This window comes from Diceros bicornis, unplaced genomic scaffold (assembly GCF_020826845.1).
Source record: "Diceros bicornis minor isolate mBicDic1 unplaced genomic scaffold, mDicBic1.mat.cur scaffold_100_ctg1, whole genome shotgun sequence".
Classification (NCBI taxonomy): Eukaryota; Metazoa; Chordata; class Mammalia; order Perissodactyla; family Rhinocerotidae; genus Diceros; species Diceros bicornis.
The window spans coordinates 391,576-418,521 of record NW_026690940.1 but is presented as its reverse complement, the minus strand read 5'-3'; the positions used below and the strand labels follow the sequence as shown (position 1 = coordinate 418,521).

At 46.3% G+C, this 26,946-nt stretch overlaps 1 protein-coding gene and 1 long non-coding RNA gene across 2 annotated transcripts; both read left to right on the top strand.

Moving 5' to 3' along the window:
* Positions 1–21,908: 21,908 nt before the first annotated feature.
* Positions 21,909–24,074, top strand: LOC131402412 (uncharacterized). The gene is made up of 3 exons (XR_009218636.1): positions 21,909–21,957; positions 22,448–22,517; positions 24,039–24,074. It is a non-coding gene; the product is annotated as an uncharacterized LOC131402412 (long non-coding RNA).
* Positions 24,075–24,084: 10 nt separating this feature from the next.
* Positions 24,085–26,603, top strand: LOC131402411 (ral guanine nucleotide dissociation stimulator-like). The gene is made up of 5 exons (XM_058537185.1): positions 24,085–24,107; positions 24,548–24,622; positions 25,598–25,719; positions 25,921–26,021; positions 26,328–26,603. Exons 2-5 carry the CDS (start codon positions 24,605–24,607, stop codon positions 26,450–26,452), a joined length of 366 nt encoding a protein of 121 aa, XP_058393168.1. The 5' UTR covers positions 24,085–24,107; positions 24,548–24,604; the 3' UTR covers positions 26,453–26,603.
* The last annotated feature ends 343 nt before the right edge of the window (positions 26,604–26,946 follow it).

Genomic DNA, 26,946 nt, shown 5'->3' with positions numbered 1-26,946 from the left:
ATTGAGGCTGACAAGGGAGCAAAGGGACTATGCCCCAGGGAGCTACAAAACCTACCCAGCATGGACCAGCATAAGTCAGGAGAGCGTGTGTGAGACTGGAGTCTAGGGTGCTTGATCAAGAGGACTGGAACATAAGTTGAATAAGGGAGAGTCGATCTATTTGCAAGCTCTTTCCTAGGATCCAGGATTCAACACTTACTCATCAAGAAAATGAATAGGCAAGCTACAGATTGGGGAAAATATTCTCAACACATGTATCTGACAAAAGACTTGTGTCATGAATATATAAAGAACTTCTACAACTCAATAATAAACAGACAATCCAACTTTTTTAAAAGGACAAAAAACTTGAGTAGACAGTGAACAAAGAAGAAATGGCCAGTGAACACATGAAAAAGTTCTCAACATCATAAGTCATCAGTAAAATGCAAATTAACCCCATGAGATACTTCCACACACCCATTAGGATGGTTAAAATGAAAAAGACCGACAACACCAAGTGTTGGTGAAGATGAGAAACAACTGGAACTCTCATATTTTGGTGTGTAAAATGGTACAATCACCTTAAAAAACTGTTAGGCAGTTTCTTAACTGAAACCCAGCAATTCCACTCCTAGGTATACATCCAAGAGCAACAAAAATTTAGGTCCACAAAAAGCCTTGTACAAGAATGCTTGTAGGAGTTTCATTCACAATAGTGCCAAAATTGAAAACAGCTCAGGCGTCCATCAATAAAAGAGATAAACTATGGTATGGTCATATAACAGAAAACTACTTTGCAATAAAATGGATTGAATTATTAATAATCATAATTTGCCTTTTTATTCATATATCACATAGTGATTAAATCTCAACCTCTTTGAATCCATTCCCTCATCCATAAAATGCAGCACCTTCCTTGCTCACTCTACAGGACTGTCATGAGGACCAAATTGGTTAAAGTTGGGTGAAAGCTCTTGAACTATGTGCTTCACCTTGGAAATATGGTACAGTGGTATAGTCCTAGTTCCAGAATGCTTTAGACTTGCAGTCAAGGAGTTGTTATTTGTGCACTTATCTTACAGTCACATGTCATCATGCCTTGAGGGCAGTAACTTTTACAATTGGCTTTCTTTCACTGGTATTTTGCCTTATTTAAAAAAATATCTTCCCAACAATTTATCACAAATGGTCAAGCAGATTGCACACTAAACACCCAAATACCCACCACCCACATTCTACAATTGCTAACATTTTGCTATATTGCTTTCATCACTTATTTATGCAGATATCCTTCCATCAATCACTGCATGATGGGTCAGTTTATTTTTTATGGTATTTCCTTCTCTTCTCCCTTCTTGACCACATCCTTGATTCTTACCTCTTTGAAGCGTTTCTTTGGCAACCCTGCCTGAAAGTAAGATTTCCAATCTCTGGGAAATATAGTCATTTTACACTGATTATGTCTGCCATGTATGGTTACTATTTCATGCACTTACATCTTATTTCTCCACATAAGTGGTTCTGAACCAGGGGTGATTTGTACCCGCCAGGGGACATTTGGTAATATCTGGTGATATTTTGGTTTGTCATGATGTCAGAGTGAGGTTCTGGCATCTGGATACCAGGTTTGCTGCTAATCATTTTATAATAGACAAGGCAGTCCCCACAACAATGAATGAACCAGCCCCAAATATCAGTATTGCCAAAGTCAAGAAACCATGCACTAGATGAGTTATAAGTCCTCCAGCTTAGCAGCTGAAGGACAAGTGCCCATTGAAATACAAACCTGGAAAATACCCAAAAAGAATGTTAAATATGTGGTTAGACTGAGAGTGACCAGTCGCAATCTTTCCACCCATGATTTCATTATTCTAGGACACAAGTTACTTGATTCAATAACACTCTGTGGAAACTTCATGACTCCTGGCCTGTGTAGGTTCTGAAAGGGTCTTATTTTCATTGTGGTCCATGAATTTTTTTTGCAGAGACAACCCATTTTGAAACACATTCATCCAAGCAGATGCCTTGTGAGGAAGAGTGACCGGTGTGGGCTTACCCATAAACTGTGTCTCTACCCTCCGTTTCTGCTCTGTGGTTTGTTTCTGAGCTGCACCGTATGCTGCTGATTGAACACCCTGAAGACGCAGAGTTAGCACCACAGCCGTTTCTTCTTTGTCTCCAGCAGTTCCATAGGCAGTAACGTTTGCGAGGAGATCAAAAGAATTAGCTATCCCCTGCCATAAAATATAGAAAATGTCACTAAGGAAAATGGAAAGAGATGCCTGAAACTGAATATTCTGTGCCCAAGACCTTTCTCTAGAGATTTGGAACTAAAGAAACACCTTCCTTGGGGATGCTTGTCTTCCTACATATCGAGATGATGGGTGCATTGCAACAGAATGCTTGGGAAATCAACGCAATTGTTCAAACCTAGTAGGAAGTAACTGTTCTCCTGTTATCGGGTCGCTTCTCGAAAAACTATGGATGAATACAGCTCTGCCTTCCTGTCCCACATTCTGTCCTTTCTGTCATTATTTTTCATGTATGTGTTGCTTTTCGTGTTCACGGTCTCCCTGTTCTGCTGTCTGCTATTCTCTTACCAAAAATATTCATTGTTAACCAATTGAGTAAAACAACAACTATATTAAAAACTAGTAAAATGAATAGAGTTAATCAATATGGTAAAAGAATCTGGTGAAATATCAGAGACTTCATGTATTGGGCCAGAAAAGAACATCTGTTTTCACCTGTTTACCTACTGAATTAAGCCAAATACTTATACATCTGTGGGCTTCTAGATTGAGGAACTTTTAGGGGGTGGGTGGAAGGAGAGAGAAGCATAGTATCCTCAGTGCAGACTCACAGGCCCTCTTTTGGAAATAGTTTTAACTATTAAAATCTCTCCGAACCTCCCGTTCTCCTAGTGATTTGGATACTTATTCTGTATGTGCTCCCTTTTCCTTCGAAAATGAACTAGGATTCCAGTGCTCTGGCCTGCTAGCCAGATGATTGAGAGGAAACCCTGGGAGCCATTTGTGATGGTTCTCAACCACCCTTGTATATTAGAATCATTTGACAAGTTAAACTATATAGACAATAGGGCTCTAACCTCAGAGATTCTGATTCATCAGAGACCCAGGTATAAGTACATTTTGTACAGCCTTCCAAGTGTTTCTAATGTATGGTCAAGTTTGAGAATCACCAAGCATGAAAAGATATTAAAATATTAGAAAGGATTTCAAACCTTTAAAGAGAGTGTTGCATTCCCATTTCCACACCTGTTTGAGAGCCTCACTAAGTCAGAGCAAATCCATTTACTGTTATTCCGATAATTTGTGAAATTCAGCTAGTAAAACACACACTAGAATGGCGATTTGGACATTTTCTTTATACCACAGAGATCTGGGCTTCATAGAAATATGTGTATTTAACTTGGGCAGCCAAGACTTTGAGTGGCTGATAGTTCATGTGACCATGATGTTGACTTAAAGCTAATTATGCATTTATAGATGGTTAGTACAATTTGCCAGTAGTTTTCTCAGAACAAGTCAATATGTAAAAATCAAAATCAGTTATAAGAGATTTAGTATCTGAATTGACCACTTGAGGGATATTTTCTGGCATTCAACACATTTAGTATTAAAGAAAGGCATGCTCAACTGAGATTCAGAAAAAAAGGAAAATTTTTAATGCCATGACCTATGAGTTATTAAAAGATATAAAGCTGCATTAATTAAAAATGTTGTTCCTGTTAGGGAAATATGAAAATAGGTGAAACGAAGAGAGCAGAGAGTGTAAGAACTAAAGTCATGTGTGTGGGATGCCCAGCTCCAGGGCTGCAATAGGGCTAATGGTCAGTTCCCCACCCAATTCACAAAAAAATTGCAAAATAGTACACAGAATTTCTATACACACCGCACCATGTTTTAGTTATCACATTGCATTTTGAAAAGTAGCATTTTACATTAGCGGGTATCTAACGAATAAATAGAGCTGGTACATTTAGGTTCGTATTTGGAAAAATATCTACCACACAACATATTGAAAAATGTTGCGAGAGTCTTAAGTATATTCTATGTCTGCCCCTTCTCATGCCCAGTTCACAAGATGATGACGGTATGAAACTCACTTGGACTTCACAGTCTCTGGAAAATTTATTTTTGCCAAGTTGAGAAGAATTAGGGTTGATTTCTAAGAATGAAAAATAGAAGAGAAGCTGGAGAGAGTTACTTCCTCAAGGTCAGGAACTATTTGACCTTACAAGATGAAAAAACGTCTCCCCATTTTTCTTCTCAGATTCCTGTCGCATCAAGTATCTAAACGTGAGATAGGATCAAGTTTTCTAAAAAAAAAAAAAAAATGTTTTGGAGACCCAGGGAAACAGAGTAACATTAATGAAGAATGTTTACCTTCAAATGTTCCTGAATATTTCTCTCAAACTCCTTATACCATCTCTATAGACTATTCCCTATACTAGCCACGGTCCCTGTTTTATTATATAAAACAGTGTAACCTATCACCAGCATTGGTGGGCAAGAATTCTTGACATGATTTTTATGGCGTGTCCCCTGCCACCTTTTTTGACTACTGTTGTAGGTTGGGCTAAGGCAGTGCTTCTCAAACTCTGGTGTGCATCAGCACTGCCTGGAGGGCTTGTTCAAACACGCTGCTGGGTCCCATCCCCACAGATTTCAATTCAGTAGGTCTGGGGTGGGGCCTGAAAATTTGCATTCCTGACAAATTCCCAAACATTCCACTCTCCTGGCTGACACGGATGCTTCTGCTTCTGAAACAAAGGCAACTCTTACCCAACTTCATTAGTCTCTTCTCCTACCTGAAAGTGAAAATATCCAGTTATCAACTTGCACTCATTTCCTGACAGGACCATTTACAGAAGAAACCCTTGCTTCCTTAGCTTTCCTCAAAGCCACGTGGCATAAGGCCAGACACTTCAATAAGCCCCTTCTAGCATCTTCTTACTGAGACACTGAAGCTTCCCAATGGGAGGTTCACTTTGCTGCAGCACATTAATAAACCTAACACTTTGGACATCATATGCATTCCTGGTGGTCCGCAGGCACTGGGATTTATTAATACTTACCCGTGCATTCTTCCTCTTCACGTGTGAAGTTTGACTTTCCCTTACTTGGAGCCAAACCAGGTTGAGGGGTACGAAGGTAGCTTCCAATTGGATAGGTCCAATAATTTTGGGGTGGTCAGTCTGTGGCATTCATCCTCATCTGTGGAATGCAGCAAACAGTTCATAATCAAACCAGCTGAATGTATACGCTCCACCTATCCATTGGTAGTGGTGCCCAAGACGTTTCTGTGGACTCACAGCATCAGAAATATTTAGAGATAATTGTTGAAAATATAAATCCCAAAGTAAATCTCAGACCCAGTAAAATGAATTTCAGAGAAGTTGGGACTCAGAATCTGATGTTTTCAGAAAAACGCTGGGTGATTTCATTCAGCATACAGGTTTGGGAGCCACTGATAAGGACAGCTGGACTGAAGAGATAAGAGATTTTCCTAAGATATTAAGAGCTTAAAAATTATCCGAGTGTATGTTCTTTGGGAGAATTCTTAGCAGTAACAGCCTGCTGTGCACAGAGGCAATAATTCTCCAGTATCATAGAGAGAATCAAAATGGGAATAGAAGACTAACCTGTTCATACAATGTCCACATCTAGGACAGGGACTGGATAAATGGGAAAAGTCAACTGTTATGCTGTTACAATTCCCATTTGTTTCCTGGGTTTTAATTTGATAATGTGCACAGGCTTCTCTATCTGCTTAGTAACGTTTCCAACTATGGATGGCCTTGGGCTTTGATTGAAAACCCTGGTCTATTAGGCTGTTATTGCAGAATGAGTTAAGACTCTAAGGTGTGGACTACTTTCAACATTCACTGTTATTTTTTTAAAGCAACCAATAAAAGAGAAAAATCAATTGTAGGCCTGGTGTCACGTTTCGGTTCTATGACCTGTTTTCTTCCTGGCATCTTTGCTCACTTCGGTAGGTTTTCTCTAGAATTTCACGTCATATTCTAAGGAACTGGTTCAATTTTGCTGCAACTACCTCTGTTCTGATTTTCGAAGGCTGTTACTCTATTTGGACTTACCATTGCAATCTTCTGTGCCATTTGTAAAATTTTCCCTTCCAGGACATGATATAAATCCTGTGTCAGTGGTAGATCCATAACCCTTTGTGATGTTATTGCACGTTGCATTTGGGGGACAAGTAGTGGAGACATTTTCACAGGCACAACAACCGTTAGAGTGGAGGAGAGGATAGGAACTCTGTTTAGACCCTGGGCTGCCTCAAGTCAACTTGAGTCTTGGTTACTTGAATCCTTTTATGTGCTGAGTGTGACACTCGGCAAGTGGTACTCACTTTGTAAACATTTGTTCAATGGATGATCAATGAACATGATTGGTGTTGCCAGCTTATGTTATTAGAAAAAAAAAATTTTCTTTCAGCAGGGACTCAAACTCTTTTGGAAAACATTGGAGCAATCCTCTTGAACTGTCCTACTCAAGGTGTGGTCTCTGGACCAGCAGCATCAGCATCACCCGGGAGCTTGTTACAAATGCAAATTTCCTGGCTCCACCCAAGCCCTACTGAATCTAAGTCTGGGTCCTGGGCTAGGAATCTGTTTGAACAAGCTCCCCAGGGGATGACGATGATGCTCAGGCTTGAGAACCTCTGCATCTCAGCTGCTTCTAGAATAAAAGAGTTCTCTGATGAAAACCCTAAGAATTTTTAATAAGACTTGATTTAGAATATCTTGACCTTTATTTCATTCTTTTACATCAACTCAGTGAGGTGTCATGAGTCACCCTGTCACTATTTAAAGCTATAGTTTTCCATCAGCCAAAATTCCCAGGTTCATATTGGACTTCTTAAACCTCAGATTGTTTTCAACACCAGTTCTGTTTCTAGTTCTTCCTTCTTTATCACCTCACCAAACCTATGACTCATTTTCTCTCTCCTCATGAAGCTTTCTCTCTAATCCCCTCCATCTCCTCTCCTTTTCCCAAGATCCAAGTCCCTTTTATATCTTCTTATCCATTGTCCTATCTCACACCCTTTCTCCATCATCTCTGGAAGCAGATGGCTATGATTCAGGGGGCAGATTTATTTGTATAAGATTTAATTTTTAAATTACTTTTAATTTCATTAGTTGTGATATTGAAACTTTTGTATTTAATCCAAATGAGATAAAATTATAAAGAAAGAGATTCATCCTCTAACATATGATAAAGTAAATAAAAATTTTTAAAAATGTGTGCCAAAACATGCATCTAAATTGTTCACCTGGGAGATTATGCACTCATTTAAATAAAATCACTCCATATAATATCTTTTAATTCTTTTCTCTTCCTTTTATTTTACTTTTTATTTTTCTGGTCTTCTTCCTTTTTTCCTCCCTCTTCACACCTATACAATTTGTCCTTGGACTTTATTACTGAGAAAGACAAGAAAATTCACCTCATTTTCACTTTTTCTTCCAAATAGTATTTTTGAAAAGAAATAAAAGACATACCATCTTCAACTGGAGAAGAAACAACACTTTGAATACCATTTTGTATGATTTCTGACATTTCACTTTGACCAACCACCTGGGGAAAGGATGAAATGATCTGAATCCATTGAGCCCCTATGTAAGCCCTGAGTCCTGAACTCACTAATGCATTGCTTCTGCAGGCCTCTGAAGAAGTGTTCTTCATTGCTGGTGTGCAATAGAGAAGTCATCTTATTTCCAACATTATGATCAGTGTTTGAGTCGGAGGAAATAGAAACAACACTTATTGTGCACTTATTCTGGCGAGTACTGAAACAGGCAGTTTACTGGAGTTATCTTACTTAATCATTGAAGCAGGCCTCTTCATACAGTAACTCTTAAAGCCATTTTAGTGACCAGGAAAATGAGGTTCAAAGAAGTGAAGTCACTTGCCCCTGGTCTCCCAGCTGGTAGATTGCAGGACGGATAGAGTCTGGCATACTAGGGAAAAACCTTCATGGAGGCTATTACAGCACCATGTTTCAATGTGCACGCGCATGATTGTGGACACACAACAGCAGTTGTAATGGGGTCTCATTTTAGGTTTTCCCAGGAGAAACTACTGATGGATAATTCTGGTCTTTAGATTCCATGTAATTTTCAAATTATGTACAAATATTTTGCACCCTCTTATCTTCCTCAACAGCTATAAATCCATATCCTTTCTGAATCTAAATCAGCTTCCATTTTAGCGAGTAATGGAATACTCAAATGCAAATACCGTAGATTTACTTTCCAATGAAAACCTATACATGCTCATTTGATTAAGGTGTTATTTTTAGGGAAAAAAAGAAGTATATTCAAGTAGACAAAAGAGCCATATATATTCTGCGAAATATTGCAAAAATGTTACCTATTGTAGCTGCCCCTCTATGGCCGCAGGAAGTGAGGAAACAGTGAGATTCCTCTCTTCTGGTTATAAAGAGTGAGTATCAGAAGCATTTGAAGGGTCATGATTTTTACATAATGGAAACAATGGACAAAATGCCATTTTGCATTATTTTGTAATAAAGTTACTTATTAATAAAGGAGTGAAGCAATGTGCCTTCTCTCATTTTGCCATTAAGAATCTAGTTAAATGAAGCTTTGATTAAAATAACGCCTATCACTACTAAGCGTTTATCACACATAAGGCATCCCACCAAATGACATTCAGGTGTTCTATTTATTTTATTGCATTTCCTCAAAATAGCCATAGCATGTAAATATTATCATTCCCATATCAAGTTGAGGAAGAAGCAACCTAGAGAGGTTCTATATTCTCCCCAGGTCATCTCTTGGTATCTATGGGAGCAGAGGTTCAAACTCACGATTGTCTACCTGTAGATCAAATAGCGTTGGCCTCCATTCTCTGTGTGATATTCTCTTCATTACTTAAGAAGCTCACTTACCATCTCTATGCCACACTTTCTCCATCGGAAACAGGTTGAGGACAAGGTTTGTCTTTCTTACCTCCAAATGGTTGTAGGATAATATAAAATCACACACAGGGACTGTGTTGAAAACCCAATGCTGTAGAACTGCAAGAGGTACTAACCACTTCCTTCACCATCAACAAACCTTGGGTTGAACACTTTTGAATCTCAACGAAAGCAAGAAAGCAGTAGAGTCCTGAGAGAGAACAAAGATAATTTAGGTTAATAGCTGGCATCCACAAATGCCTTCTGGGTCTTGGAGTCGGCCTGGGGCTGACCTTTTTTGCCATCCTGCACATTGCAGAGTTCAGTACTGTTTCTTAGTTTCCGCCAAACCAGGTGCAGAAGTTCAATTAGGGAAATACAGTGTGCCACTGGCATAACTCCAACATTTCCACTCTAGCCAACGGTCTTTCACATTTTTGATCGTGGAGAGACCATTATAAGAGTGGATAATTGGCCCTTGGGAATCAGATTCGATGTTTATTAAGGGACTGTTTCCTAGGAGTTTCATTCTTTAGAAAATAAAGTATTGCCAAAAAAAAGGCAAAACACGAAAGTTGGACAGAAACTCAAGAGTGAAACAGAGTCAACAATTAGAGGTGTATTCTTATTTAGTTGGGATTGTCACCAATGTCACATTTTAATGACACAGGATTTTAAGGTGCATGTCAGATTAAGTCTGGTGGCTAGTACTTGTGAAGTCTCAATTTTATGATGCCATCTTTGCCATTATTATTTCCTTGACCTTTTCCCTCCCCTCACCTTTACCTCGACACAAACACATACACACACACACAACCACCACCACCATCAACAACAGGGGCGCATGGATGACACAGGATGGATAAGGCGATGCTGCAGCTTAGCAGACTAAAAGAAGACGAGATGATAACAGTGATCTGAAGACAACTGTCTTTTAGGTTCAGCAGTTTATCTGCAGGCTTGAACTGCACGTTAGATCATTTTCTGTTTGGAGTGGGAATAAGCTGCTTAAGCCCTTACCCCAGAAAAGCAGCACTCCTCTTGTAGCCAGAGGTTTGAGCGCTGTTTCCTGACAAAAGTCAGAGACACACCTGATCCCTTATTTCTCCCACCTGTTTCATAGAATCTTCAGCGATGATGGTCTAGTCATGTAAAACAATACACAATTTTCCTTATTACCAAAATTGCATGATCATTTTAGCAGAAAATCAGGTAAGCAAAGAGAAAAAAAATGAAAACTGAGTCAACTGTAAGTTCATCTTTCAAAGATATTCCCTATTAATATTTTGGTGCTTTGTCTTCCAGCCAATTTTCCTCTTATGTAGATAAACATAAAAATTTCATTTCACAACGTTGGTATCCTATAATAGCTAAACTTAGTTTTTGCTCAAAAAATAGACTCCGATTTGATTTTTAATGTCTAGAGTACTTAATTTGAATTTATTATAATAGCTTTAACCAGCATCCTATCAACAGACACTTAAGAGTTTGGAAAATTTTCAATATTATAAATCAGCTTACATGGAAGGTCTTCTTTGGTTCATCATGCATTGGACAAGGTCCCATTTTTCTCAGACATCAGTGGGGAAGGGCAAGTCGGACCTGATTCCAATAACCTTGTGACGGCCTTTTCCCCGGTTAAGGACTCTTGAATCACAAATATCTCCAAAATTTCCAGCATAATAGTTAGAGCTCCGCATACCACTATCTCTGTCTCCTCAAACAGCCCAACATCTTCACCAGCTCCTGTGGCCCCAGAAAAACCACAGTGACACCAGGGACCTCTGCTACAGCAACCAGTTTTTCTGGAAACCACTCCAACCTGGAAGGAAGAGAATAAATCCCCCTTTTTCTGCCTCTGTTTTATGTTTCCTGTGTGACACGACCTCTGCCACTTATACTTGTATGACTTTCCAGGGCTGCTGTAACAAAATAGCACAAAGCGGGTGACTTAAAACAAAAGAAATTCAATCTCTCCCAGTTCTGAGGCCTAGAAATCTGATATCAAAGTAGCAGCAGGCCCTTCCTTGACTCCCCCAGCTTGCGGTGGTGGCCGCTAATCATTGGTGTTCATTGGCTGCAGCTGCAACAGTCCAATCTCTGCCTCTGTCATGAAATGCTGTTTCCTCTCCAACCAGTCATATTGGATTAGAGTCCACACTAATGACCTCATCTTAACTTGATCACATCTGCAAAGACCCTCTTTCCAAATAAGGTCACATTCATAGCTTCCAGGGATTAGAACATCAACATATCTTTTGGGAGACACAAGTCAACCCATAGCAATAGCCTTGCTCCAAGTCAGGAGAGGTGGGTTTGAGTGTGGGAGACCATAAGTTTATGAGGTGGTTGCAAAACCTAGAAGACTCTGCCTCAGCCAGAGTCTCGTGTGTGTGTGTAGTTGTGCATCTTGCAATTCCCAAGTCAGTAGCCATGTAAGCCTTTCATTTTTTTATCTTAATATATTTTATTTAACCCAACATCTCCCAAGAATTATCATCTCAACATGTAGTTAATATATAATTATCATTGAGGTATTATACATTCATATTTTTATATAAAAGCTTTGAAACCCGTTGTGTATTTTACACTTACAGCACATCTCAATTTGGACTAGCCCCATTTTAAATGCTCAATGGTGACATGCAGCTAGAGTCTACCAGATAGGAAAATATGGTTTAAAAAAATAGATTTTATTTCTTATAACGTTTTACAGTTATAGGTTTATCGTTTTAGGTTTACAGAAAAATTAAGTGGAAATTGTAGAGAGTTCCTATATATACCCTAATCCCCCCCAACATAGTTTCCCTATTATTAACATCTCATTAGTAATCTATATAATTTATATAACATTATTACTGTAACATTATTAACTACAAAGTATTAACTTTAGTGTGGTACATTTGTTATAATTCCTGAACCAGTCCAGATACCTTATAATTAATGAAAGTCCATAGTTGGAATTAGGGTCACTCTTTGTGTTGTACATTCTATGGGTTTTGACAAATGCATAGTAATATGTATCCGCCATTACAGAATCATATAGAACTATGGTTTCACTGCCCTAAAATCCCCTTTGCTCCAGGGCCATAGAGGTGTGTAAGTGTGACCTTTGTCTTAGTCATAGATGTTTGGGGTGATGGGGAATACAGGGGCTCCTTCCAGCTAGTATCCTCTGCTTTAGGGTGAGGCAAGGGAGGAATTTCTCACAACAGCATTAATAATGGAGGAAACCAATGTTGAGGGTGCAGAAGTGGATCATCACAACATATTGATCCCGGAATTAACATGGTTAAAAGAACTGAGGAAAAGGAAAGGAGGTCAATTTTTAGAAAATCAAAATGCAACTTTATTTCTGCATTGATCTTGAGTTACTGATTTGGAATCTTATAAATTCAGCATGACTATTGATTCCCCAGGCAGGGACTCATGGGTTTGTGGTGTTTCTGCACTCATGATTGGTGTGCAGCCATGCATGGGTCACACACAGAATGTTCTGTGGCTGCCCTGGGCCCTGGGTGTGTGAGTCTGTCCCTCCCTATCTTGCACTTTGGAGGCATTGATGCTGGATTGTTCTTGTCTGAGCCCTGAGTGGCATGGGCCCTGTCTGTCACCTTCACCTTACACCTGACATCGCCTCCTCTGATGCAGTTCATTTGCATCACTGCAGAGGTTGTTCATGCAAATGGCTTGTTGACTCAGGCTTGGGACCCAATCTAGCCAAGAGCAGATGGTCCCTGGAACCTTGTTATCAATGGACATGGATGAAATCATAGAGTTTAGGGATACCAAATAAAGGAAATGTGCATACCTCACTAAGACTCTATACACTCGTCCTTGGAGATTACATCCTGTGAGAGATGCATAAACACAGTCTCCTCCTTTCTTCCTTTTCAGGCACCTGAGAATGGCATCAAAGTAGACATGGTTTCATGTCTCCCCATCCCACACAGCCAAACCTGTGGAAATTTGTACAGTTCCAGCAGTGTTCCAATCTGGGCAGAAATTGCACATGTTGTTCCAGTAAGGGCTGCTAGAGACTTGCTCTCTCTCCTACAGGTATAATTTGGGATGTCGTTGCCCAGCCCTGAGAGCCAAGTGAGTGAACTCGCCAGTGTCCTCTGTTCATAGTGCAGGACATTATAGAGATCAACTCCCAAAGATATGTTGGGTAAAAAATGGTGGTTTCTGTTGATTTCCTCAATGGCAAAAACCAAGGCCACAACATACTTATAGTTCTTGTACTGAAACCTGCTGAGACGGATGGGGCTCCTTAGGGAAAAGACTCAAACCACAATTATCTTCAAATCCAATGTAATCACTTAATTAAGGAAGAATGCCAAGCCAACTCATTCCATCTGTGGTAACAGCTCTCCTGAAGCCTTAGAATTTATAGCTAAATCAAGTAACATCACCTGGGCTCTGAAACATCCTTAGTGAATTCCACACACGTGGAGAAAAGTGATTAAGTTTATGAGAAAAGTTTAATGAATGGAAAAGCAGATCACATTCAGAGTGCGTTTTGTAAATGGTTCTTTGGTTCAGGATCCAAAATGCTTGTTCATTTGAACACATCATCAAATGCTTCAGAGAACAGCAATAATATCAACATGAGATTGGAGGTAGCCCTGGGGAGGAAGAGTAATAACTGAAGGCTCTGGGACAAGCAGAGAAGCACGGCATCTGTGGGTTGAGAATGGTGCAGCAGAAGGCTGGCAATCAAACTGCCTAACCTTCTGCCCCATGAAACTCGTGTATCTGCCACTGTCAACAACCAGGCAGCTAGGAAGAGCTTCAGAGCTCCCATGAAGAAGGAATCACCGTAAGGCAGGAACATCTGGGAGAAGTTTGAAGGAGTTAAAACTGAAAACACTTAGGAGTCTAAGAGACACAGCCTTGTACAGTTTAAAAATTGAAAATGTGATTACCAAAACTGACTCAAATAGAAAATAAAGAGAGAATATTATACAAATGTGGCCATGTGGTTTCAAGAGAACATTTGAGAAAAAAATTCCAAATATCCACCAGGCCTGGAAGAATTTACATGGGGCATTGCCTGCACACCAACTTGGCCAGGAACAAGGTCTCCTGAGCTGGTGTGAATGGAGAGCAGAGGGCGAAAAGAAAAGCATTCAGCCTCTCATCCTGCAATGTGGAACAAGCTCTCCCTCCAGCATCCAGGTGCCTGAAGCTGCGGGGACACATGAGTTGAGCTTGACTTCTGCCCCCAGGAGACTCACACCAGACCTTCCCTGACAACACACCTGTCATTATAAATAACATGTCAATACATTTGAACATTTAGATGAAATTCACAAATTGCCAGGAAAATGAAAGTTACCAAAACTGTCTCAAGAAGAAATGAGAAATCTGAATAGTCCCATATCTAAAGAAGAAACTGAATCTATAGTTTAAAACATTCCCACATTTCATCGTGGCCAACACCGCTGCTGGCAAATTCCACCAAACATTCAGGAGAGAAATAATACACATTGACTCTAGCTTTTCCACAGAACAGGAAAAATGGGAAAACCTTTTTGATTCATTTTATGAGAATAGCTTAACTTTGCTACAAAAATCTTACAAGGTCATTACAGGAAAGGAAATTTACAAGCCTCTTTTTTTCTGGAACTAAACTCATGTATTCGTAAAAAAAATTAACCTTCCAAATCCAGCTACATATTTGAAGCAGGCCACAACATGACCAAATTTGCTTTAAGCATTGCCATTCAGTGTGCTACTTCCTGAAAAAGGAGAAATCATAATCTGGGTAACTGCGGTTAATATCTATTATATATATCATGTATAATCTACTATAAACAGAACTGGTCATGTTCTGTTTGTTGGCCTGGGTGGTGTTAACACATGTGTACACTTTTTGATAACTTATCAATCTTTACACTTGGGTTTGTGCTCTATTCTGATTGTATGTCATATTTCAACAAATATGTTTATTAAAAAGAGAAAATGAAAGCACAACAACGAATGAAAAACACAACAGTTATCCAATTGAGAAGTGCCCAGAGGACTAACCAGAAAGTTTGGGGAAAACAAACCGAAACAGACCTAACAAGTTAAAATGCAGAGTTATTTAGCGTCAATACAAACCGTAAATTTACCTTATTGAAGGTGAAATTGTAGAGATATACACATATGCATGTGAGTATTCTATCATGTATACATACACGTATATGATATACATAGGTACATGCATTATATATATGTATGAGCGTTTGTGGAGACACACGCACATGTTTCTCTCTATATATAGAACTTATAGGGGTATATATATGTGTGTGTGTGTATCTATACATATACATACGGCTGCTCTGGAGAGGGAGGGAGGGACAGATGTTTACTGACCACCTACAAGGTTTCTCAAACTTAATTTTTCCAACATTTGAAATGTCATTTTTTTAAACTTAATATATGTTTCAATAATACATTTGTATTTTAATGTGTTATACCAGTATAATCCCAGCATTTTTAATTTGTTCACTAATGGCAGAATTCTCCAGCTTGTATGCATTCTCTTGATGCTGTGATGTAATAGGCTGGGCGCTGACAGCCTCCCTTTTGTATTCCACAAACCTCAAGTTTGTGGTCTCTCTCTGGCCTGCAGATTTGGACCAAGTTTCTGCACGTGCTCACTAGCTGTCCTCCAAAATTCACTCTAACCACCACTGTTGGGAGCATACACAGGGAAGAAGCCCTAGGGTGGAGGCGTGTGTATGTGAGGCACGCAGAGCACTGGGGGTGCCTAAGGGCCTGCTGGGGAGATCCATGCGTGAGGCATAGCCCACAAGTCGTGGGAGACTTCTTGATGGAGTGCTCAGTGCAGTTACAGGATCCACATCCTTTAAAGCCCTCTAAGAGTACCTATCTGCCAATGCCCCCAAACTCTTCAGCCCATCCACACTCATATTTTTGTGCTCCAACAGAGGGCTGGGACTTCTCTTCTTGAAACCTGGACTTCCACAAAGGCCCTCTCCTGTGTGTCATGATCTAAGACAGTGTTTTCAGGGGTTTCCATGCAGCAGCTGAAAGGAGCTTGAGCTGGTTCACAGGCCACTGTAGGGTCCGGAGCTGGGACCGAGGTCTGTCTGCCTATTACCAGATGCATGGGTGGGTGAGACTCCCTCTGTGTCGCCTGCCATATGGTGCTGGATCCCACTTCTCCCACAAAGGCACTTTTGTCTATGGATGGATGCCAAAGCATTGTTAGTGCAGGAGTAGAAAAACAGGAGGTGTCTTCTTCCACCATGATGCTGATATCACTCTCCTTCTTTGAATTACAGAGATTCCAATTTGACTCAGTTTTTCAGGAGCCTGTTATTTGCCTACAATTCTCTACAACGTCAGACCCTCCCAGGCCCACTCTATGAAGGACATACAAAGAATGTTCTCAGATCTACTTACAAGGGCCAGGCAAATAAAAGCCAACAAATTGGTTCTGGTCATTCTGCTGGGAACAGAGGGCAGTGGTAGTCTCATACATTCTGGTTTGGAAGAAGGCTTCTTGTTCTCTGTGGATGAATAAACAACAAGAAAAGAGAGCCTGTGGTAGGTAAATACATGCTTGATTCATCTGAAAAGCTCATCTCCTCCCCTTCAACTTGAAGGTTAGTGTAGGGAGAGAGCACGGGTTGTTTCCAATGTTCACCTTCTCCCTTAATATTCAGAACAGAGAATCAGTTTTATTTTGGGTGGCAATTCAACAAACTAAAAGATAAAATTCCTAAGCCCTCTTGCATATAAGAGTGACCAGACCAAATTCAGGCCAATGATGTGTGACAAGAAGTATGGAGTGGGAGTTTGTGGAGGCTGCACAGATGGAACTGACATAGATGGAAGGGCCAGCATTAGACACATGTGACACCAATCCACAGGTGTTGTAGGTGTTATCTCATATACACCTGACGATGTTCCTAGAAAGCTGTTTTTAGCACCACCCCCATTGTGCAGGTTGGGAGACTGGGGAGATCTTGAGAGGCACAGTGGCTTTTCCAGGACACAGAACTGGTAGGATAAAAGAGGTGTGACTTCAGCTCTGTCTCCTCAAAGCTGGCCACTGGTTCCCCTCCCAAGGAGCTGTGGGGAGGGTGGTCATGGATATCTGTGTACAGTGATGGAGATGACATGGGCAAGGAGGGAGAGCAGCCAACAGTCTACCGGGGGCTTTGAGTGGGTCTGATTGAAGGAAGGGGCCAAGTAATAGAACCTTGAAGAAGTGACCTCACTTCCTTGGTGACAGCCCCCAACAGAACTTAGAACTCTGGTTACCAGGCACCCACACTGTAACCACAGCCTCCTGTCCAGTTCATTTGAGTGGAGACACTCGACACAGCAGGATGTTCTCGTGTTGTCCCGTGACTTTCCGAGGTTCTGGCCCCCGGAAAGCCAAGAATGAGAGCATGTTAAGTCGCTTTAGACATTGGCTCAGCCCTCACCTCGAATGCCTGTGGCCTTTTAGCAGGAGGAACCATCAGGTAACAGCGTAGCCCAGGGCAGCCCACTCTAGGTCAGGACACAACTGTGATCCCAAATGGACAGCCCCACACCCTTTGACCCTCATTGTGTGTGTGTGTGTGTATGTGGGAGGTGGAGTTAGAGAAGGTAGTATGAGGAGGAACCACCCTGAGCAGGAGCAGGTAGCTAAATGGTGGAGATCTGGTGGTGTGTCATGTTCATACTGAAGATCTTGGCTTCAGGAGAGGAAGGTGAGTGCTGGGGACCAAGCTCTTCTACCAACATGTGAATCCCAGGCCGTCGAGGTTTCATCACATTCCTTCCTTGATGGAGACTATGCAGATGCCCCTCTGTGTCTGAACTGTGGTGGGGTTTCCCTCTGTGGCGAAGTCTAGGCAGGCCCCTGATGCCTCCTGGCCTGACTTCTGGGCACTGTCGCTGCAGAGCTGCACCCAAGTGATGGTTGAGGAGCTGGTAGATGGTTTCCAGTTCACCATCTCCCTGGAGAGGACACAGGCGCACCAGCCCATCAATGAAGAGGGCCGGTCTGAGGTGAGTGTGGGTGCAGAGGGGTCTTCATACCCAGGACTCTGAGATGACCAAGGCACTACTAGAATGCAGACTCAAATCTGAGTCTCCCCTGGAACCCCCCAGGGTTTTCTCATTAGAGTGCTCCACAGTCCCACTCCCAAAGGAATCTGGACCTCCACTCCTTCCCACCAGCTACACAGGAGGGTAGAAAGTCACCTCAATCCTCCCGCTGGTTCACCATGATGTCATTGAGTGTATGTCCCTCCTCCTCTCCCTCAGTGTGAGGATGAGTCCACCGTGAATTTAAATGAGGCCTGCAGGATGCGGGCCCTCCAGACAGGCATGATGAAGAAGCTGACAGAGTCCATCACACCAGCTTTCCTGAGGAGGAACATCTCTAGCTTCACCACCTTCATGGTCAACTACTTGGCCTTAGACACATCCCACCAGGTCCTGGACCAGCTGTTTACTAGGTGAGTGGCCACTCCCTCCTCAGCACAGTGGTGACTCTGCCCCCTGCCAGCTGCGTGTCCTGGGAGTGTCAGCAAATCTCTCTGAGCCTCAGTTTGCTCCTCTGAAAAGTAGGGTGGGAGAGGATAAATTTCATGGGGATATTGTAGGAACTAATGGGATCAGCCATGGCGGGTGCTTACCTGGTGCCTGGCTCTGCAGAGAGGGCTGTGGACGTGCTGTGGTTGTTCATGGTGTTTATTTCTCTCTTCCCCGTGAAAAGTAGTCTGCCTCAGCCATCTCTGAGATGCGGCCTTTCTGAGTTTGGAAAAGCACATGGAAACCACCCTGGCAAGGAGTTGGAGATTCCATCCAGCTGGTCCTGGTCCTTTTCCTTGGGGTAGCCAGTCAAGGATCTCTGGGGCAGCAGAGAGGCCCTAGGCCCACTCAGGTGTCTGGGATGGTTCTGGGTGGACTACATTCAATAAACCATGTAGATTAAGCATCTACTGCATGCAGGACATTTGGAGACAGTAAACCCAGTGAATGAAGGAGACACAATGCGTGGCCTCAATTTCCGTCTGAGAGTCAGACATTGACATTAGACATCATTCGCAGGTCTTGTCATCCACCTTCCATCCCAAGGGATGCCCTCATAGCCTCCTTTACATCTGGAGGCATCTCCCCTTATTCCAGCCAGGAGGGCAGAGCGCAGGACCACCTAAAAAAGTGAGTGGTCTTTGGGTGCAGAAGGACGGCCTCCTGTCTCTAAAGAACAAGCTGTGGGGGGAGAGATGGAGGCTGTGGCTGAGGGGAGCCTGTCAGAAGCCGCATCTCACGCATCTTTTGATTCCCATGGGAAGGCAGAGGCCCGGTGGCTTCCACTCCAGGAGGACAGGAGTCAAAGAGCTATGGATGGGTGCCAGGACCCCTGGGAACCAGAGGGGTGGCTGGGCTGAGTTCTCCCCTAGAAACCCATTCCCACCACAGACCCATTTGAATCTGCCTCCCCTTCTCCACATCTACCTCTTCTGACCACCGCCTCCAGGCCCAGAACAGGAGGCGTGTGAGCAACCTGGTCACAAATCTGTCTCAGTGCTCAATCCAGTTGCACAAGTGCATGGAGTGCTGGGGTGGGCTGTGTCCCAGACCTTCAGGAGAAGAGTGTCAGTGGGAAGAGAGTCACAACAGACTCTGTGTCAACCTGCTGGATAAGCAGGCCTGCCACTGCCAGGACAGCCTCACAGGGGTCAGGGCTGCCCTGTGGCTCTCACCTGGATGGAGAGGGGCAGGCATAGGGCCCAGCCCCAAGCCAGGGTGCCTTGGGTGAGAAGTGTGGAGGGAAAGGCCAGGCCTCTGACTCTGTTGCCCAATTGCCTCCCCCAGTGCCATCTCTTCTCTGGTGGGAACCTGCCTGGACCCAGGGCAGGATTTCTGGGAGCCCCTGCACTATCCCTGCTTCAGCATGAAGCTGGCCTCTCTGCATCTCAGCTTGCCTGGCTCGGGGCTGCAGGGCCACGCCTACCTTCTCCAGGTCCAGCTGGAGCATCCACGGCCCATTGAGGCAGAGCTGGAAGGTGAGGCGACTGCAGTCTGGGATGACAATTTGCAGAGTGTTCAGAGGCTTGGTTCACTTCAAGGCAGTGGGGTCTTTCCTGGCTTTGACAGGCACAGGGGAAGTCAGCTACTTGAGTGAAACTGTTTCTTTCTCCTGCTGCAGTACCATCTCCAGAGTTGCCTCCAGCTCCAGAGCCAGAGCAAGGGCCAGCTCCACGGCTAGATCCAGCTCCAGCTCTAGTTCCACCACCTGTGCTAGAGCTGGAGCCAGTGTCACCTCCATCAGTCCCTCCAGGGCCAGAGACACCACCGACGTCAGCTCCAGCCCCAGTGCCAGCTCCTGAGCTGGAGCCAGCTGGACCATTGGCTCCAGGGAGAATCCTCCCTCCACCTGGAGAGATAACAGCAGAGCCAGATCCAGCCCTGGAGCCCACCTGCCCCTCGGACCTGAGCACCAAGAAGCTGCTGAGAGAGGAGAAGCCTGACTTCTTGGAGTTCCCTCCCCGGCTGGTGGCAGAGCAGTTGACACTGATGGATGTGGTGAGCAGCGGGGCTCTCAGGGCAGGTGGGGCCGGCCTTCCCCTGTGCCATCAGCTGCCCCAGACCTGCCATTTCCTGATCTAGAATCCCATGATCTCGGTCCAACCTCTTGCTTTCCCACTTACCCTCATGTGACCTGAGCAGCCTTCTTAACTCTCGAGCCTTTGCTGTCCTCATGTGGACAGGAGAGATGGACACTGAGAGCATCTGCCATGCAGAGTGGCTGTGCAGATGGATGAGGTGGAGCAGAGAGGAAGTTGGGCAGAGTCTGCTCTTTGCTGGGGGTGGGGAGCTCACTGAAGTGCTATCAGGTCCTCGGGTAGAATACTCATTTGCCCGAGAGGCCTCAAGAGCCTCAGCACTTATTAGGCACCTCATATGTCCATGACTACATGGCAGACAATCAAAGTCCGTGGTTGTTGCTGCCTTGGGGGAATGTGCATCTGAAAGAGGAGTCAGACCCCAGGATAATCAGAATGGTTGGAAGATTCCCCTTGAGATGGTCAAGCAGGAGCCGAGTTCTGGTGCTTGGAGGAAGTGAGACTGGGCTGGGAGCAAATGTCACTATCCTGCACCACAGTATCGGGTCCTGGGTCATCCTGTGCTGGGTGCTCTCAGGGGACACAGGCAACACCCAGGGACTCCCACAAGTCTCAGGCCACATTCTCAGCTTCCTGAGCTCCAGCTCTCACCACTGACCCGGCCTGGGACTGGGGGCTGTGGACACTGAGCTGGGATGTGGCAGGGTTGGGTAACACTCCCTGTCCTCCCCAGGAGCTGTTCATGAAATTGATGCCCCGCCACTTCCTGGACTCCATCTGGTCCCAGTGGGACAACAGGGCCAATGAGTTCCTGGCACCCACCATTCGTGCCACCATGACCCACTTTATCAGAGTGGTCAAATGTGTCATCACCACCTGCCTCGGGGACCCGACCATGACAGCCCAGGACAGGGCCAGGTTGGTGGAGCTCTGGATCCAGGTGGCCAAGGTAAGATGTGGGAGGCCCTCTGAGCCCCTCTCTGGAGTCGTGGGAACTGCCCCTTCTCCTTTTCCAGCTGTCAGGATTGAAGTTTGTGGTCTGAGCCTTTGCACAGTCCTTAGGCCCCTCCTGCCAGTGTCTCAATGACCTGACTCCTGGTCCCAGTGGTGGGATGCTCACCCCTTCCTGGGCTCCTTCCTTGGCTTGAGCTAAAATCCTCCTCCCTGGGAGTGTTCCTCCTCAGGGTCTAGCTGTGCTCTTCTCAGGTTTCCAGAGCCTCTGTCTCATCCAGGACAGGGGACGTCCATGAGGTGACCAAAGCCAGAGGAAGCAGGGCTCCAGCTCCCCTCACAGCTCATTCCCTTCCCTTCCCCAGGAGTGCAAAGGCCTGAGGAACCTTTCATCACTCCATGCCATCCTCTGGGCCCTGCAGAGCCCCTCCATTCAGCGTTTAAAAAAGACGTGGGGACGGGTGTCCAGGTGCGTAGGCCTCTCTCCATGCGTCACCACCTGGGTGAACCAGACACCCCCCACAGGGCTGCCACTGCCCTTCAGTAAGCTGGGACATCCTGGGAGACAGTGAACCCTGGGGACAGGGTCTGACCTGGTTGGGAGGCTTGGAGTCTTTCTGGAAACTTAGGCCAGTGGTTCTGCTTTAGGAATCAGTTTCCCTAAGTGCCAGACCCTGGCTCGAACTAAATTGAACATTTTCAAGGGTTTGCTTTGCAGCAACAGAACTCTCTGTCCACCTGAAATCAAGACTGTTTAAAACAGATTTGTTCAGTAGATAAGAGAACGAAGGCCCCAGGTGACAACAGGAGAGCTCCCTCCCCAGTCCCAGAGACCTCAGGGCTCAGAGCACACATTGAAAACGCTCATCCAGGCTGTCTGGATAATTCTGGGTTTTCAAACAAAAGGGATTTACCCTTAAACCACCCCACAGTGTTTCTTTCCTTTTTTCCCTCCTCAGGAGGAACTGCCAAAAATTTAAAACCTTGTGCAAAACGGACCAGCGGGAGAGCAGGAAGCTGCTCATGGAGGTGCGTGGAGGCTGGAGATCTGGAAGGAGGGGAGGGGAGGGGGGAGGAGGGACCAGGCAGAGTGTGCTTTGGCTAGTTTTTCACTGAAAGTTTCTCTGAGACATAACGGTCTGTTTTGTCCAGATTGACAGGAAGCAGGTGGTGTGAGCTGCAAGGGCAGGTGGGGACTGTTTGGGGCAGGAGGCCTTGGTCACGGGATAGAGTGGTGTTTTTTGGACTGTTCCAGGAGGTGAGGAGCTGGCAGAATGAGCAGGTCTCTAGCTTCCATGCGGGCCCATCAGCTGGCCCTCATCTTCCTCCAGGCTGGCGGGTGGATGGAGTGGGTGGGGGTTCCTTTCCTCCTAAAGCAGCCCGGTCTGTCCTCAGGAAGCCAGGTCCCTGCTGCTCCTTCTATCTGCACTGCACCTCTCAGGGAAGGGCACTCTGCCTGCCCCAGGGACGGGCACTGTGTGGTCACACAGGCCAGGTGGACACAGGGGCTGCCCAGCCTTGGAACGAATGGTGGATCTGGCACAGAACTGTGTGCTCTCTGGGACTCTGCACTCTATCCCGATAGTGGTTACTGCTGAAAACTCAGTGAGAGTCTCCCCAGGTGACTTGTTGATAAGGATACACCCCAGATGGCAATGAGAATTATCGGGGAACCTACAGATTCTTAATGGACCTTCCTGGCAGGACATTAGAAGGTTCCAAGTAAAAAAGGATGCAAATGTCACCATCACCCAACGCCCTGGTCACCCCCTACACTGTCACTCAGATGTGGCACAAGGGGGTCCCCTTCCTGAGTGAATGAAGGAGGAGTTCTGTGCAGGGACCATCCTGAGGGGATCCTAGGGAGCTGAGGCCTTTGGCATGGCCTCAGGTCCAGCTGGAGTCAGAAAACCCCAGGGGTTGGGACAGGCAGAAGCCAGTTGGATATGCCCCCTGAGACACCTTGTGCCTCCCGATCCATGGCTCAGGCTGACTGAGGGCCTCAACACACCCCGAGAGTCCAGAGGACAGGGCCTTGGTCAGAGGTGTGTCTGGAGGAGGAGTGAAGGCCGGGGGCCAGGGCCTCTGGCTGGGAGGGGGAGTGGTCTCTCCTCTGTGGCCCCTGAGCAAGTCACCACCCCTCTGTGGGCCTCGGTCTCCTCATCTGGGAAATGGAGGGAGATGATCTGTGGTGCAGGCCTCACAGGGGTGATGAGGTACAAGGGGGAGAGGAATGTGCAGCGGCTTTGTGCTCCTCCTCCTCGAGGGGGGAGGGGAGAGCACTGGTGACAGTCAGATGACACAGTCCTCAGGGGACCCTGGGAGGCATGGGAGTCCTCCTCACACTTTCTTGAGGAGGAGAGAGGCTTAGGGGCCTAGGCAGGCCTGAGGGCACAGAGGAGGGAGTGTTGGAGCTGGGAGTGATCTAGAATCAGATCACTCTGGAATGGGAGCCGCCATAGACATCAGATGTCCAGGGTCCAGGATCAGGGGCCTGGGAGACACGGGGAAGGTAGCATGGCCTCCCTGAGCCTGTCCTTGACCCTGCAGGAGGTGAACTCTGTGTGGGCCACCCAAGAGATGGACCTCCAGGGAGCCCAGGAGAGGCAGCAGCAGCAGGTGAGGGGGCCTGAGGGGGAGGGTCCAGGTGTCAGAGGAGGGGGTCTCACCCCTCACGGCTGGAGGCCTCCCCAAGAGAGGGGTCCCTCCTCCTCCAGCCCAGCTCCTGGAGCCCCAGAGCCTGAAATGCCTGCCCTGGAAGTGACCAGGAGGAGGCCTGGAATGGCTGGGCGCAAGATGGATTTGCGGGGGGAGTGGCAGGGACCGCACACCCTGGGATTTGCCAAAAGCCGCCCCTGGTAGCTGACGGGGGACGTTGGGTGGTCCTGGAGGGTGCAACAGGGGGGAGGCTGCTACAGGGGGGAGGCTGCTGAGGGTCCTAGGCTGCTCTCTGTGGGAGTCTGCGGTGGGCAGGAGGCTGGGGTGAAGGGATTTGGGGGAGGGTCCATGGGGGCACCTGAGAGCTGGGACTCATCCCCACTCCCACCCTGATTTCACAGGGTGTCGTCCCCTTCCTGGGCACGTTCCTCAATCACCTGAAACTGCTGGACATTGGGATGGAGGATGATCTACAAGTGAGTGAGCCTGGAGGTGGGGCCAGGGAGCAGGATCCTGTGGTTTGGGAGGCGAGAGCCTTGCACTGGGCCCTGAGCTCTCTGTACCTGGCAAACCTCCTCTCATGAGAGCATCATGGCCACCCCTGGGAGCTAGGGAGTCAGAGTCAGGCCCGTCTTAGTGATGCGTGAATGGAGGCTCCGCGTAAGCCCCCTACCAGGCTCTCAGGACTAGTGAAGCTCATAGCTGCCTGCCTGCAAAGCTGCAGGAGGCTGTGTCTGAGCTGGATTCAGCCTCCCCCTTGGGCCCTGCCCCTGGGGGAGTGCCATCAGCCCCTGCAAGTGAGGAAGCACATCTGTGGTCCAGCTGTCCCTTTTTGCCTGAGGCCTCAGTCTTCCCGTCTGTCATCAGAAATGGGTGGGCTGCAAGGTCTCTGGCTTCAGCTCCCCTGTCCCTCCTGCTCTGGAGCCCAGAGCCTGGCCCAGTGTCAAGTTCTCTTTGTGGAAGGTCTGCCCTCTGCTGGGCCCTGACATTCCTGCAGCCTGAGAAGGGGTGGGATGGGGGCTGGTTATGGGCTTAGGGGGCCGTTACTGATGGACATTGGCTGTCTCCCTTCCAGGGAAATCTGGTCAACTTCCAGAAATGGCGTGAGGTCAGCAGCTGTGGGGAGGGTGGGGAAGTGGAAATCACAGACCTCCCGTGGCAAGATGTCACGTGTCCTCATCCCTCGGGTCTTATATTTGTTGGGACAGTTAGATACTACAAAGCTGGGAATCCCATCACGTTGGCGGGTGCGGGAGGGGCTGGCATCAAGGACACCTTCCTGGATGAGGAACTAATTCAAGCCAACTGTGAGGACAGGCAAGTCCTGAATGGAGTGGGAAGGAAGGAGGGTTCCCGAGTGAGCACAGACCCCAGACCAGATCCTCACTCCGCACAAGTCCCTGGCAGGGTTCCCCACCCGGGACCTGTCTGCATCCTGTCCTTCCTCCCAGAAATACAAAGTCATTAGGAAGATCCAGCTGCTCCAGCAGGCTGCAAGTGAATATGACCTGAATCCCGAGGAGCGATTTGGGGCCTGGTTCCAGGCGATGGAGCCCCTCAGTGTTGATGAGAGGTGAGGGGCACAGGAGTTGGGTGAGGGCAGGCCAGACTCTCTCGGCCGGCCGGCTGCAGAGCGTGGGGCCTGGCTCCCTGATCAGCCCCAGACCTCATTGCGTGGTGACCCATGGGGCACCGGGACTCAGCTGCTGGCAGGCTCTGGGAGGGACACCTGAGGTGCGGCTCCTGGTAGCTCACAGGCCACTCTGTCCTGTAGCTACTGCCTCTCCTGCCGGCTGGAGCCCACACACCAGAAGACGAGCAAAATGCGGCTCTTCAGGAGAAAGAGGAACCGGACATCCTCCAGTTCAGGGCCGAGTGAGTGTCAGGAGCAGCAGCGACTGAATCCAGGGGCTCAGTACAGCTTCGGGCTAAGCATGGGCCTGGATCCCAGCTCCAGTGCTGGCCAGGCCTGGGACAGGCTGCTCCCCTCTCCTCTCTGGGACTCGGTTGCCTCCTCTTAAATGAGTGATGCTAAATGATGCCTCCCCCATCAGGGACAAACGAGGTGCTGTTGATGGACTGAGCACTCGGCACAGGGTTTGGATAAGAGTGTTGTGGGGCAGGGAGGTGTGCCGTGAATCTCAGGAAGGTTCCCCAAAATAGTCTGTTTCTTCTCTTCAGCCACCGTGCCCTTGGCAAGGAGCCATAACCCTCTGGAGACCACAAGTGCAGCTCCTCCTGAGCAGCAGGGCCACTGGGACCCTCGGGGTGCAGCGGGTCAGCTCTTCCCCCCCCACCCCAAGTGAAGGAGGACATCTGAAGACTTTCCCTGGTTTCCCCTAAAGCCCCAGGCGGAGGGCACGACCCCCCTCCAAATCCCTGACATCTGCACCCCAGGGACTGTTTATCCATTGAGGAGGAGCATTAGTATATGTTTAAGAGTAAATATCAGATTTGAATGTTGCAGTAAGTTCTGTTTCTGTCACAGCCTGGGTGTTGTGGTGTGGTTCTTTCACTGCTTATGCTCATGTAAATGAGACACAGAATCTCACATTCCGCCTTGAATTAAGAACTCATGTATGGTCAGAGCTTATGGTATGTGGGAGAAGGGAGGACGGCCAGTCCCCTCCCTGGCTACTGAATGACACCCTCAAGTCCCCCTTCCTCAGAGGACAGGTGCATTTCAGTGTGGTTCACCTGGGCCAGGAGCAGAGACAGCCCCTCAGATCTCCCTGGATGTAGAGGTTGGAGGGACTTTCCCAGGCAGAGCAACAACCACTGAAATGTAGATGTCTTTCAA

Bases quoted from the DNA above. Each gene is read 5' to 3' on its own strand.
- LOC131402411 (XM_058537185.1), top strand. The intron at 25,720-25,920 runs GTGAGGGGCACA...TCTGTCCTGTAG, and splicing joins CCCCTCAGTGTTGATGAGAG to CTACTGCCTCTCCTGCCGGC. The intron at 26,022-26,327 runs GTGAGTGTCAGG...TCTTCTCTTCAG, and splicing joins ATCCTCCAGTTCAGGGCCGA to CCACCGTGCCCTTGGCAAGG.